Below are 13,519 nucleotides of genomic sequence, written 5' to 3'. Positions count from 1 at the left end.
AGGGACAACTCTCAGCATGCCACTTGCGTGGAGCCACGATAATATACATAGGATGTAGATTTCCTAACTGATGATGGAGAAACAGAACGAGGGACGGAGGCGTGCGTGGTTTTGTATGTGGTGCCAAGGAGCTAGAGTGGGGATTAGTCAGCGCTGCGCACAGAGGATTGCAGATTTGGATGGGAAAAGTTCGGTGGTGGGGCGCAAGGCGGGAGAGGTTGGTAGAGTGGATGGTTGGCCGTGCGAGGTGAAAATTCGAGATGGGAGCGCGGATATCAGGCTGCAACGGGATAGCTTGTGTTCACAGTGAAGGTCGAGACTTCAGTGACGCCATTCAAGTTCATCGCATGCGCAGATTCAGCGTAGAGATCAAGGCCCAATCACAGTATGGTTTCACGGCAAAGACAATATTTATGGGTTCATGCATGCATTCAAGCTAGCTAGACCCATTGTTCGTTCCATCGAGATTCCGTAAGATCGTGATTCGTGACAAGCCGTCTTTCGACAGCTCACCACGACATAACCCAGCAGATGTAGCGACCAACTCTCTAGTAGAGGCGCTTGGGGGGGCTCATGGTGGCCTTGATGGTCAAGGAGCCCACGTTCTGCCATCCCTTCTTAAGCAGCGAGACGAGGTAGTTGATGGCCAACATGATGTTACCGATCAGCTCGTCCTCAGTCATGCCAACGTTGCCGATAGCGACACCCATGCACAGAACCTTCTTCAACTGGAACTTGATGGTGGACTTGACTTCGTTCATCTTGTTGGCGAGGTCCTCAGCGTGCGAGACGGGTGTGGGGAACTTTCCGGCCTTGGAGAGACCGGGTCCGAGGAGACGGGGAATCTGCTTGATGAGGGCGTCGGAGGCAACGAAGGCGTCGTACTTCTTCGCGAGCTTCTTGATGAGCTTCTTGTTCTTGTTGAGCTTCTTCAAGTCCTGTGGAACTGTTAGACATGTCTAGCGAAAGACTTCGGGGGATGCTTACATCAGTGCTCATGGCATCGACACCATGGTGCTTGGCACGGTCAATGTCGTGCTGGTCACCGAGAACGCAGATGCTCATGCCTGGAACTTGTTAGCATGCGCTCTCTCATCTGCGCACCGGTATCGACTTACGAGGGCGGGGAAGGGTGGGGAGCTTGATGGTTCCGGAGAAACGCTTGTCACGCTGGGGGTCGTAGTTCTTGAGGCCGATCTGGAGCTCGACGGTCTCGAGGAAGTTCCTCTTCTTGGTCTCGTTGGAATACTCAAGGAGCTGTTGAACGTTCGTACGAACGCCGGCGACAGAGATTTTCGACATGTTGGCTGATGTGTCTCCCAGAGGATATCGTTTCCTTTGGTGGCTCTGTAGCGGTGGTGGTTGAAGAAGAGAGAAAAGTGGCGGCGGATTTGTCGCTTGACTGTGGCCGTTTCGCCGCTAGCGAAGTCCACGCTAGTCCGCTTTGGCCCGACTGATGGCAGTCACTTTCCAAGGTTGACATGGAAAATAACATCTCGCCTTTGCTCATGTTCTCTGCATTCAAATATTGCCGTCAAATTGTGTCTTAAAGGGATACGTCACATGCCATTCCACGCATACCCCAGACGGGTTGCATTGAATACCTTCATGTCACTTTTGGCAGTCACAAAGGATACATCACGACTAGCTTGCCCGAATATCGATGAAGCATGCTTCGCATTACTCGCATGCATGGAAGAAATAAGATATGATACTATACACATGACTTTTCTTCCCAGAATCCGCGCATTGATGAGTGCACTACGCCATGCAATGCCCGAAAACTCCTCGCCATAACCATGAGAGTAAGAAGAACAAAGTCGACAAACAAAAGTTAAAGGAAGTAGCATCTGCCCAAGCACAGTGTTGCTACGGGGTATCCCGTGTGAGAAACCCTAACGCCGTATCCGCCGCACCATTTTCGTAAGCCCAATCCGATCGCAACTGAGGGGTATGTCGTCCACGCGTACTGCCGCGCCAAATGAAGCAAAAGCCGAAGCTAGAAATATACAAAAGGCGAAGGAGAGGTATTCAAGATCATCGAAGGTACCTGTGCCAGATGTGCCAGATGTGCAGAGGAGGTGTTTTGTGCTCCCCCTTGCATGTCTCCTAGTGCATGAGCTGCTGGTTGTTGGCGGCATCGACGACGTTGTCAGAGAGGTTGATCAAGAGTTGAGCAAGACAGCGCTTAGTGGCTGCGTCGTCTCGAAGAACAGAGGAGAAGGTGGCGTCACGGAGAGGCTCTGGTAAGCACTGGCGAAGCGCCTCTCGAGCACGAGCGTTGTCGCTCAAGCTGGCAAAGTTAGTCACAAGTACAAAAGACGGACATGGAGTGTGCATACCGAAGGAAGCACCTGACGACGTGCTTGAGCAGGCGAACAGTTTGCTGCTCCACAAGTTGGTTGACCATGTTGCTGAGTACGGTGCCGACAGCATAAAAGCGCTCGTAGGTCTGACAGATGTAGGCAAGACCGATGTCGTCTAGCAGGATTTTCTGAACGATGAAGATGGCCACTGTCTTGCTGAGCTCCGAGCCAGTCTCCATGATACGCAGGCAAAGCGGGATGATCTCAGTTGTCAAGAGGAAGTTAATAACCTCACTAGAGTCGTTCTTCACCAGAGCGCCAATGACACCGAGAGATGTAAGACGCAGGTATTCGAAAGGCCGCGACTTGGACGTTGTGTTGAGAAACGGGTAGAGGAAGAGCGGGATGTGCGCTGTGAGTGCGTTAGCTACGTCTCCTCGGTGCGATGTCTGACTTACCGCTCAAGAACAGGCCGCGAGTTTCGGTATGCGAAGCGACACACTGGAGAAGCGCAAGAGCGTTGCATACACGGTTAGAAGCAGCAGCGGTCAATTGCGACGGGTTGAGCAGAGGGTAGACGGAGATGATCTCTTGGAGGAGCGAGGCCATGACACCTGGAGTCGTTAGTATCCCGTCGCATTCTCGACAACACGATACGCGTACCGAAAGAGTGCCAGAGGATCAGAGCCAACTCAGGAACTTGCTCTCGCTTCTTGCTCAATTCCAGAAGAGCAGCCTCACGCGTGGCAGGCTTCATGAGCTGGGCTATCCACTCCAAGACGCGCCTGTTCTCCTCTGTCATTCCGATATCGGTGGTCTGGACGTCGTTCGCGGGGCCGCGGGGGACGGCGTTGTTGCCGGGAAGGGTGGTGCCATTGCTGGCGGCGAGTTGTTGGTGGTACTGTCGCTGGGCAGCCGCCTGGACGGCCTGGGCCTGTTGTTGTTGAGCGTGCAGCTGGGCGGCCTGGGCTTGGTGTTGTCCGTGCTGGCCTACATGGTGTTGCGGTTGCTGGTGATGGCCATGGGCTTGAGCTTGAGCGGGCCAGTCGCCGTACTGCTGCTGCTGCTGCTGTTGCGCGAGGAAATGTTGCATTGGCCGCGATTACCGACAGGTTCGTATTGATTGTGGGGTGGAGGTAAGATAACAAGGTTTGCGCGACTTTATATGGTGAGGCGGCGATTGCTTGCGAGATCACGCGGTGGGGAAATCGGACGTGGTGAGTCTGGCAGCACTCGAGAGCACTCATGGAGTCGCGAAACACCCCGCTAGCGCCGGGGCCTTCCACGGTTAGTCAGCTATTTTTGGCGTCATGCTTCTTCAGTAAAGCAACTATCTCTACATTCTTTCACCTCGTACAGAAAAAACGCTGAAAAGGTCTGAAGACTACATTAAGCTGGAACTTGCAAAGGAGGTCACTTGACGCCAACGTAGGCTTCAGGCTGTGCAGTCCTTACCTAGGTTAATGTGCTTTGTAGCAGTGGCGCTGTAACCAAGACTCGTTATAGCACCTGCTCGCCAATGGCTCCATAACTGTCCGAAGACGAGCTGTAACATATGCGTGACGAGTACGGAGCATAGCTCATAGATGGCCCGCCTCTTAGTAGACAATATCCCGAGGAACAGCTTAACCCAGCGGAGATCATCCATTCTAGGACCAAACAATACTATGCATCTTGTAAGACCGACCGCGGAAGGTGCAAGAAACTCAACACAGATCGACCCAGCAAGAGCAAGAAAAAGACCCAAACCTCCTAGAGCCTACATGTACCTTAGATTATCTCCTTTGCATATTTTCATCTTAATGCAAGCTGCAAACCTGTTCAGAGTTTTCCTGGTATAAAGTGATTGTGCGAGTGAATCAGGCGTCGACATCTACAATGAGTTGACAGATCTGTGCTTCTGCTAGACATCCGCGGATCCATCAAAGACGCAAGATCTCAGTGATGAGATTGTCGAACAGTGTAGACGTCGACTTTGTTGTGGTAAGGATTAAGTCGTGACGCAATTGTCGAGGATCCGATATTGGCAGTGGTAGGTATGTAGCGCGTGCTTGGTCGTGCACGTATCTGATCAACGCATCTGCGATACGCGACACAGGTTGTCATGGATTTGACTGTCTGAGACTTCATCTCCTCCTCCTGACAAGACGTTCTGGTACAAGCGATATCGATAGCAACGATGTAGTGCAGATTAACGATGATTCCCAAGAGCCGCAGGGTGGTACCGGTATGTCCGATATATCCTGGCCAAAGGCAGGCGCTTCTGAAGGACTTCAGGGGCTATCTGTACCAAACATGGCAAAAGGTGTCGCACCGGCAATAGAAACGGCCTCATCCTGTCAGCTCCGTCGTCTACCTGTCAACACAGTGCTTGCTAACAAGGAGTTGATGTCTGATCCAGACGGAGGAACCAGCCCACGCTCACCTGCATCCGAACCTATTCCATCACCTCCACCCCCATCGCCGGCGCTGTTGTCCAACAACTGGCGCACAGCAGCTCTTCCACAAGACGCCTCAACAGCACATCCACGCCTCAACTCATCAGATGGGAGGGGCTATCCCAAATGATGAGGGTTCTGATGTCGGAAGACACTGCGGGCGAGCACGTTAATCTGTAAAAAAAACCGAACAGGCCTGCAGCTTACATCAACAGGAAAACATGCAAAGTAGGTGAGCTAACGTCGATGTAGGCTCTAGACCTCTTTAGCTTTTGTCTTGTATGAGGTGCAAGCTCCATCGTGCCTACCTTCTACGATGGCATGCCCGTGTAGTGGTAGACCTGCATGCAGACAGCCTCACCATGGTAAAGCCACTGAGGCAGCTCTGTGTTGCTAGCATTTGCACCGAATTCACAGCAAGGGCCCAGAGCGAACACACTCCACAAGCATAGTCAGAAAGCCAATCAACATTTATGTCACGAGATCCAAAACCATCTCGTGTCATCTACTACTCCCCGCTCTCACCCTACCAAAGAATAACAGAAGAATAAACATATGAAATTCGTGGGTGTCTTCACCCTTAAAACGGTGCTTCCAGCCAAACCAAACCCTCCCCACACTAAAAGAATTACAATTGCACATAACAAAAGCCCCCTCGTAGAAGTGAACCATGCTTACCAATCAATGCCCGCGAAATAATCAAAAGAGAAAACGCCTAAACCCCTTCTTCTTCTTATCTGTACTCGAACTATCATCAATCAAAGTCTTAGCTCTGATAGGATAGTCTGAGCCATATTCTTGTACTGCCATGTACCCCCATCCACTTTCTTAAACTGGATGCCGTGCAGTGTTAGCAAGGGGACCTTGACAATCAGAATTTCAAACACCAGACTCATGCTAGAGCCCATGTCGCTCTGCACCTGCGTCGATGTTTCGCCTGCCGCTAATGCGCGTCTTGGTCGTCGCTCGTCCCGTTCTTCGCTGCCGTCAGACTCGTCGGTATTCGTGTAGCTTTGATCTACAGGCGATGGCCGTGAGCGCGATTTTGGTGTCCCGGGTGCTCGGTGGTTGTCTCGGAACTCATCACGATCTCTGTCGCCACCCATGAAGCCCCCAAAGCTAATCTTTCTCTTGTGCCCTCCACTCGGTGGGGAAGCTGGCGAGTCCATGGGTTTGTTCATGTCAATGCTAGGTGCATGTCGACATCGGAAGCCACCTTTGACTTCGGTCCACTCAACACCCAGCTGGTCGAGCACCCTTATTAGATCATCCTGAATGATGGGAAGGGGCTTGGTGCTTGTCGTTGAGACGCTGAAAAGACCTTTGAGGAACACAGGCTTCACAGCATCTGGACTCCGACTAGCTTCCGCTTGCGCTTCTGCAAGCTCTGCATCTGTCTCTTCGGGTACATTGGCTTCCTTTGCTGCCTCCCTCTTCATCCTCCTCGCTTGAATGCTTTCTCTTCGCGCATGGCCCAGCGATTTCGCTCGGGAAGCTTGCATGGGCCGTGGGCTCGAAGTGAGATCGTCAGAAGCAGCATCGTTGTTTGGTCGAACTTTGTTCGCGCTCAACTCGGATCTATCTGTTCTGTCTGATCCACTCGTGGGCGGAGGGTTTCCAGGGTCTTCCGAAGATCGACCGCGTCGACTGAGTCGTCTCCGGAGATCAGCCGAGTTGACGCTGGTGGAGCGACCGAGTGCCTTGAGTTTCCGCGCAGCGCTGTTGCCAGTGCCGGGAGGTGATAGTAATTCGGGTTGATTGTTGGCGCTGTCTGGAAGATACGAGGCAGAACCTCCTTCGCGACCGCGTGGTCTTCGAATGCTGAAGCTCTTTCTCGGCACGGTGGCTGGCACTGGGGCCGGTGCGGGTTCGGCGGGACTGGAAATTGCGACTGCTGGAGTTGGTGGAGGCAAGGGCTCAACGGTCCGGTCCTTCTCATGACTCCTGTACTTTCTGGTACTGAAGCGGCGCAACAGACCTACGGCAGCACCCTCTTTCTTCGGTTGCTCAACCTGAGGCGGCAACACTGGGGGCGGGTTATTTAGGTCGACTCGTTTCAGACCTTCGGTGATGTCATCTTCACCGTGGGTCCTTGCTCTTGGTCGCGACCTTCCACCTGTGGGCTTTTCGCCAGCCATCTCGTAGGCAGCTGAGTTGGTGTATGCCGCTGGTGGCGGCGGAAGATCTGGCATCTTCAAAGGTTTTTCGTCCGGCTCCTGGGGCATGGCAACAGGACCTGGGTTTGCTTCTTGCCGTTCGCGATCTCTCTTCTCCTTCACCAAGAAATAAACTGAAAGGAGAGGACTGTATGCATTGACCGGATCCATTCCCCGCTGGATGTCCTCGGATGACGAGGCAGTCAACTGCTCTCGACTTCCGATTGAAGTGCGTCTTTTGTAAAAGTCGAATATGCCCTTCTTCTTCTCCGCTTCTGGTGTTTGTGCGGTCGCCTTGCGGGCGGCTGTCCGCACGGCGCGTTGGTACTCCTCTGACTGAATCACGTTGGTCAGTTGCGTGGTGATGTACTCCGTTGTACCGAAGTCGAATCCCTGCATCTTCTCAATGATCTCGCTGTCCAGAGGCAGTTGCACGGGTTCTCTGTGGGGCAGGTAGTTTTCAGGAGGGCTGTTGAATCCCTTGGTAAGCCAGGGATGGCTCATGATCTCCGAGAGGGTCAGTCGCTGGGTGGGGTCAGTTTGCAGCATTCGGTGGATGAGGTTGCGGCATTCTGGTGGAAATTAGCTCAGTATGGAGTTGTAAGTCGGCGTAACATACCTGCGGACAGCCATGGGGGATAGTCGACATGACCCTTCTTAATCTTGGCATGGAGCTGTGGCATGCTCTGGTCATCGAACGGCACCTTGCCGCAGACCAAGACGTACAGCACAATACCAAAACTCCAGACGTCGACCTCCGGGCCAGTGTATTGTTTGGCCTGGAGAAGTTCGGGGGCGGCAAAGTACAGACTTCCACAGAATGTCTTGAGCTGATTCCTAGGCGAGAACAAGTTACTCAGTCCAAAGTCAATAATCTTGATGTCGCCCATCTTGCTGATAAGGATGTTCTCAATCTTGAGATCTCGGTGGACGATGCTGTTCCTGTGGCAGTAGTCCAGGGCGCTGGCAATCTGTCGAGCGAACTTGCGCGCCTGCTTTTCCTTGAGGCGGCCGTGAGAGATGATGTAGTCGAGCATCTGTCCGCCATTGACGAACTCGAACATCATGTACCAGTGAAAGTTTGTGCGCACGACATCCTTCATGCCGCAGATGTAGGGATGGTTCAGCAGACTGACAATGGCAGCCTCTCTGGCGGTTCGTACTTCTTTGGAGTGGTCGGCTCGTTCGCGGTCGGCGGCGCTCTGGTGCTGGTCCTGGGACTGTCGCGGGACGATCTTGACGGCGGCCTGTTATGGTTAGCACTTTCCTTTATCTTAACTCGACTGCGGTCGTATAGTCGCATGCCCCTCATGTAAACAACCACAGTACACACCTGCTCCCCGGTCTCGGCATTCTTGGCCAGCTTGACCTTTCCCATGCTGCCGGCGCCAATGGTCTTTCCGAGCGCCCATGTTCCGGTGCTGGGTGCGGTGATGGTGGTCCTGCGCTTGTTGACGGGCTGAGGCTGGCCCGGCCTGGCTTCGGCAGCTACGCCATTGACGGGCATTGCGGAAGTCGTCGACGCGTCAGACGCATACCGCGTGTGGCTCCGGCGGGTTTGTTCGGTGCGGCCTGGGTCTTCGCTGCGTCGTGAGGGCTGCTCGTGGGCGACGTTGCTCTGCTCGTAGTCTCGGCGGGCGACGTTGGGGAGGCCGCCTTGCTGATGGCGGCTTGCGGGGGGCGCGCGGCTGGCGGTGGGCTGGCTCTGGCTCTGGGAGCGATGGGGGCGGTCGATGGATCTGCGCGACGAAGAAGAGGTGCGCACGACGGCGGGCGATGATGGGGCGGCGGCCGACATGGTGAATGCGCTGCCTCTACCACGGTTACGCGCAACGCAGGGAGCAGATGCGGGCCTCGATTAGCACAGACGCACTGGGCGTGGAGCGAGCGCAGAGCCGCAAGCAGCAAGGCTATCGTGACAATGTGGAGAGATTACTTTGTTGTCCTCGGTGGGTACTGCGGCGTAAGGGTACAAGAGGTTAGGGGCCGGTAGATGGCAGTCGCCAAACTTGGCACCGGCGTGTTGGTAGGCTGGTCTAGATAGGCGTCTGCTGGGACGGATGCAGAACACGGGTTACAGCAGAGAGATGCAGCATCGACGTCGAGAGAAGCATGTACTGCGCCCGCCCGAATGCATGTGCTGTGTTGTTATGGCTATTTCTGGGCGGAGGTCAAACACGATAGCTCTCTCGCTCCACGCCTAGCTCGTCGCCCAACGCCAGGCCGCTGTCGTGGGGTAGGTTTTCCTTCGGGACAATGCGTCCACCCTGTTTCTGCGGTCCTCCTTGTCTTAATTCATACCTGTCAAAGAAATACCTCAGGAGGCACGCTTTTCTCTTTGTCGCTGCCTCACTCTCTCTCACAAGATTGCCGTCCAGCTCTGTCCATTGATCAGGGTCTCAACGAGCTTAGCCGGACACCAGCCTTGCTTGCTCATTAGGCCGCTCGACCCAGGCGCGGCACTACATCATCGGGCCCACTCTGCCTACTAACTCCTTTGTCTTAGTCCAACGGCAGGCAGTCCAGTCACTTGAGCTGAGCGCTGCGAATTCTACCGACACGTGAAACTCATACCCGTAGACAACTGTGCACTTTATAGTCCCCGTGCGGCTTGTTGAGTTGGCTACCGGACGTGGTCCGACTGCGCTTGGTCGCTGGGTAAGCGTCCCTCAGCCAATAGCATCGCGGCTGATTAGTCACCCATCGGCCGCTTACTCGTGATCCGCTTCAACTTTCCCTCGCTTGGCTGGTGACTGCTTGACTGCTGGACGAACCTGGTCTACGGATTGCGTTAGCCAAATCTGGCTCTAGGAATCTGGTCCCGAAACAATATCTCACGACCTGCACAACTCCACTCCCAATATCTATCACCATGGCATACAAGCGGCCGCGCGCGCCTTCCCCGACTAACGCGCAAAAGCGCTCTCGCGGCGGACCGACAACCTACATCTCCCTAGGCACCGGGCTCCCCGAAGAAGAGGCCGATGATGGCGCTTTCGTGCCCGTGTGGAAGCAGACCGTGACGGACGAGCGAGGTCGCCGGAGACTCCACGGCGCATTCACTGGAGGTTTCAGTGCAGGGTAAGTTTCCGAGCCATACTTTGACGAACGCAAGACTTCTTGACTATGCTAAGATACTTTAATACAGTTGGATCTAAAGAAGGATGGACCCCGAAAACCTTCGTTTCCTCGCGCGCAAACCGCAACAAAGACCAGCCGAATGGCCCGACCCAGCGAGCCGAAGATTTTATGGACGAGGAGGATCTGGCAGCAGCAGCTGAATCGCGCCAACTGGAGACTGCGCAGAACTTTGCCGGCATAGGCGAAACTGGACTGGCGAACGACGATGGACTATTCGGGCTGTTCGTGACCCAGGAGGAGACAATGGGCGTCAAGATTGCGCAGAAGATGGGCTGGCGACGAGATCAGGGCATTGGTCGCAAGGTGCGCCGGAATGCTGACCTGGAAGATGGCACATCCGGTTCCAAGGACGATGCAGCTCATCTGTTTGCGCCTCAAGATGCTCTCATTATGACTTTGCCACGAGAAGAGGTCCGTCGCAAAGGTCTGGGATACACGTCGGAAGCTCGCCTGGATGCTGTGGAAGAACAGGCTGCGGATCGTCCATCTAAGTTCGACCTGCATTTTCTTGAGGGTCCGAAGAAGGCATCGACTGTGAAGAAACCTGCGCTGAAGAAGTCTTCCTTTGGCGTTGGTGTGCTCAACGATACCGGCTCGGACGACGAGGACCCGTACGAATTGGGTCCGAAGATCACATTCAACAAAACCATAGGCAAGGAGAAGAAGGGGAAGAAGCCCAGTAAATTCGCCAAGCCAGGAGCAGGAGAGAAGCATGTCTTTGTCTCGAAGAAGAGTTCGTCCAAAGCTTTGGTCTCGCTGAGCAGGCCATCTATAGATGGGAGATCTCCGTTGAGTGGCTTCACGTTTGCGGTCGGTCTCACCGAACTCACCAGCAAGCCTAAATACCCTCCACCGAAGATACCTCCAGGTTGGAAATCTTCCAAAAGTGCCACCCCGACTTCAGAATCGGAAGACTACCAATCTGTAGCAGACGCAGCGAAAGCATCAACGTTGGATGCTAAAGGGCGTTCGGCACTCTTGGGGGAGAAAGCTTTGCCCGGAAAGTCAATCTTCGACTTCATACCCAAGGACGCCCGAGATCGGTTGGCTGCGTTATCTGGTAAAGCCGATCTGCCCCAGGGCCTGGGAGAAGCTGCTCCTGGAGGACATTTACCTGCAAGCAAAGCTCAGCCGAAAGATCTGTGGAGCCTTTTGCCTAGTCTCGATAAGAGCGTGGCAGCCGCGGCCCTCGCCAAGGGTGCGACGGGCTGGATGCCTTATGCTGAAGACATGCAGAAGCGTGCACGTTACGTCGGCTTCCTAGAGTTGAAAGCAGGGCTGAAGGAGGACCTGCCAGAACGAAGGGAGGGCGTATCAGTCTCAGACTGGATCAAAGAGCTACAGGAGTTTGCACATGCTGCAGAAGTCTTCAAGCCCACAACTGGCATTATGGCCTCCCGATTCACATCTGCGTCATCCTCGACCTTGAACGGAAACGATGGTGGAGCAGCGAATGCGAACCTTCTACGACAGCCCACCGCAAAGCCAGAAGATCCCGCAGAGCAGGCGGCGAAGCTAGGCATGTACGGTCCCATGACTCGAAGTAGTTTCCCCTTCTACCCATCGCGACTCCTCTGCAAGCGCTTCAACGTCAAGCCCCCACCAGACATGCCTCCGGAGTTTGATGCTGGCGAAAGCCACTTCAAATCGCAGACGGAGGAGGCTGTTTCCAAGTCGGCTATGGAGAAGCTGCAACACGAGTTTTTGACTAACGGTCCTGCTCTCCAGCGGCCGGCTTGGATGGGACAGGCATCGGAGGCTGCTGTCCCGGCTGCAGCTACGGCTACAGAACAGAGTGGACATGCAGCTGTGGATGTGGAGAAGAACGAGGCGCTTTCGAATGACCGGGCTTCTGAGGATGTTTTCAAGGCTATCTTTGGAGACGACGACGATGATGAGGACTGATGGAGGACCGAGTACGTGATTGATAGGCTTCTGGAGTCATGTCTGGGATGTATGGAGCGATGTATGATAGGGTTGAGAAGGTGCTACTTCGTAATATTGATTGAGCTTAAGATCAAGATAATGCGACATGATGAATGCGCTTCGGCCAGTTGTTCTAATTTGGACAACGGACTTTCGAATCACGATGCTAATACTGTCTACGGAGTTCATGAGTTCATCAGACGTATCGTGTTCATAGACGCGGTACCAGACGCAAGCGAAAATATCACCGACTCGCCGAGGCTCGGAACATGTCGTCATGACACTTTTTCGCGTGAGACCGACAGACACGTTGTTACTCTCTCACCCTAATCTTTGCGGCCAGTCTTCCAGGGCTATTACCATGATGCGTATTGCAGCTTCAGATCTCTTAAAATAGGAATTGAATACTCGACGCCTCGGCAATGTCAGATGGCGCCCGCGGAAAGCGCTCGTCGTCCTACTGTAAGTGGAAAGAGCGAGGAGCATAATTGCTATTGCGACAGCTAGCGGATTGTAATTACTAACAACCGCGCAGTCCACTTCTTCGCCGGTCTAAACTCAGGCATTCTGTCTGCCGTCCTTCTCCAACCCGCCGACCTCCTCAAGACCCGCGTCCAACAATCCCGCTCGAGCACCCTCCTCGGTACCATCCAGTCGATAGCCAGCGGCCCGAACCCGATACGCCAGTTCTGGAGGGGCACATTACCAAGTACCCTGCGCACAGGGTTTGGCTCTGCCATATACTTTTCAAGTCTCAACGCGTTACGGCATAGAGCGAGTCTGGTCGCGGCGGGCAGCAGCGATGCAGCAGTCAAAGGCGCGGAGCACTCGAGCTCTTTGCCCAAACTGAGCAACACCGCGAATCTGGCAACGGGAGCCTTTGCGCGGACATGGGCAGGCTTCATCATGATGCCGATAACCGTGCTGAAGGTGCGGTACGAGAGTAGTTTGTACTCGTACAATTCGCTCTTTACCGCATCTCGAGACATCTTCCGAACAGAAGGACTCAAAGGCTTCTTTGCTGGTTTCGGCGCAACAGCCGTTCGCGATGCACCCTACGCGGGGCTCTACGTCCTCTTCTACGAGCAATCGAAACGGAAACTTTCTAGTCTCGCAACCAAGATTGAGGAGACGTCCGGCACCGCTACCAAGCTGTCTACCAGCACATCCGCGGGAATAAACTTCATCTCGGGTGTTGCAGCAGCGGGGCTGGGGACGACTATTACGAATCCTTTCGATGCTATCAAGACACGTATACAGCTTATGCCTCATAAGTACGGCAATATGGTGCAGGCAAGCAAGAAGATGCTTGCGGAGGAGGGCATGCGTAGCATGTTCGATGGACTTGGTATTAGGATCGCGAGGAAGGCAATGAGCAGTGCGCTTGCCTGGACGGTCTACGAAGAGCTGATTCGACGAGCGGAGAGCTTGAAGGAAGTCGTCGAGGAGAAGATATAATTACGAACTGTACGATACTTGCATAGCCGGCGTTCGCTGGCGCCGACACTCTGCTAGACACCTCTTCGCTCACATGCACATTGGAGTGTTCAAA

The 13,519-nt window shown here is 54.1% G+C and overlaps 5 protein-coding genes across 5 annotated transcripts; 2 read left to right on the top strand and 3 right to left on the bottom strand.

Moving 5' to 3' along the window:
* Positions 1–548: 548 nt before the first annotated feature.
* On the bottom strand, positions 549–1,302 carry CRP74 (60S ribosomal protein L10a; the record flags this gene model as incomplete). Its single annotated transcript, XM_051435404.1, has 3 exons — positions 549–938; positions 988–1,067; positions 1,119–1,302. 3 exons carry the CDS (start codon positions 1,300–1,302, stop codon positions 549–551), a joined length of 654 nt encoding a protein of 217 aa, XP_051290262.1.
* Positions 1,303–2,109: 807 nt separating this feature from the next.
* On the bottom strand, positions 2,110–3,399 carry RCD1 (Cell differentiation protein rcd1; the record flags this gene model as incomplete). The annotated part of the gene is made up of 4 exons (XM_051435403.1): positions 2,110–2,293; positions 2,343–2,718; positions 2,765–2,920; positions 2,970–3,399. The coding sequence occupies 4 exons, from the start codon at positions 3,397–3,399 to the stop codon at positions 2,110–2,112; spliced, it is 1,146 nt and encodes a 381-aa protein (XP_051290261.1).
* A 2,103-nt stretch (positions 3,400–5,502) lies between these two features.
* On the bottom strand, positions 5,503–8,407 carry J4E90_005851 (uncharacterized protein; the record flags this gene model as incomplete). The annotated part of the gene is made up of 3 exons (XM_051435402.1): positions 5,503–7,472; positions 7,520–8,147; positions 8,234–8,407. The coding sequence occupies 3 exons, from the start codon at positions 8,405–8,407 to the stop codon at positions 5,503–5,505; spliced, it is 2,772 nt and encodes a 923-aa protein (XP_051290260.1).
* A 1,365-nt stretch (positions 8,408–9,772) lies between these two features.
* Positions 9,773–11,946, top strand: J4E90_005850 (uncharacterized protein; the record flags this gene model as incomplete). The annotated part of the gene is made up of 2 exons (XM_051435401.1): positions 9,773–9,981; positions 10,035–11,946. 2 exons carry the CDS (start codon positions 9,773–9,775, stop codon positions 11,944–11,946), a joined length of 2,121 nt encoding a protein of 706 aa, XP_051290259.1.
* A 443-nt stretch (positions 11,947–12,389) lies between these two features.
* J4E90_005849 (uncharacterized protein) lies at positions 12,390–13,425 on the top strand (the record flags this gene model as incomplete). The annotated part of the gene is made up of 2 exons (XM_051435400.1): positions 12,390–12,429; positions 12,503–13,425. The coding sequence occupies 2 exons, from the start codon at positions 12,390–12,392 to the stop codon at positions 13,423–13,425; spliced, it is 963 nt and encodes a 320-aa protein (XP_051290258.1).
* Between the last annotated feature and the right edge of the window lie 94 nt (positions 13,426–13,519).

The sequence above is a fragment of the Alternaria incomplexa genome (assembly GCF_024043165.1).
Source record: "Alternaria incomplexa strain BMP 0042 chromosome Unknown scaffold_8, whole genome shotgun sequence".
NCBI lineage: Eukaryota > Fungi > Ascomycota > Dothideomycetes > Pleosporales > Pleosporaceae > Alternaria > Alternaria incomplexa.
Note: the sequence above shows the minus strand (reverse complement) of the source record. Positions and strands in the feature narration are given on the sequence as shown.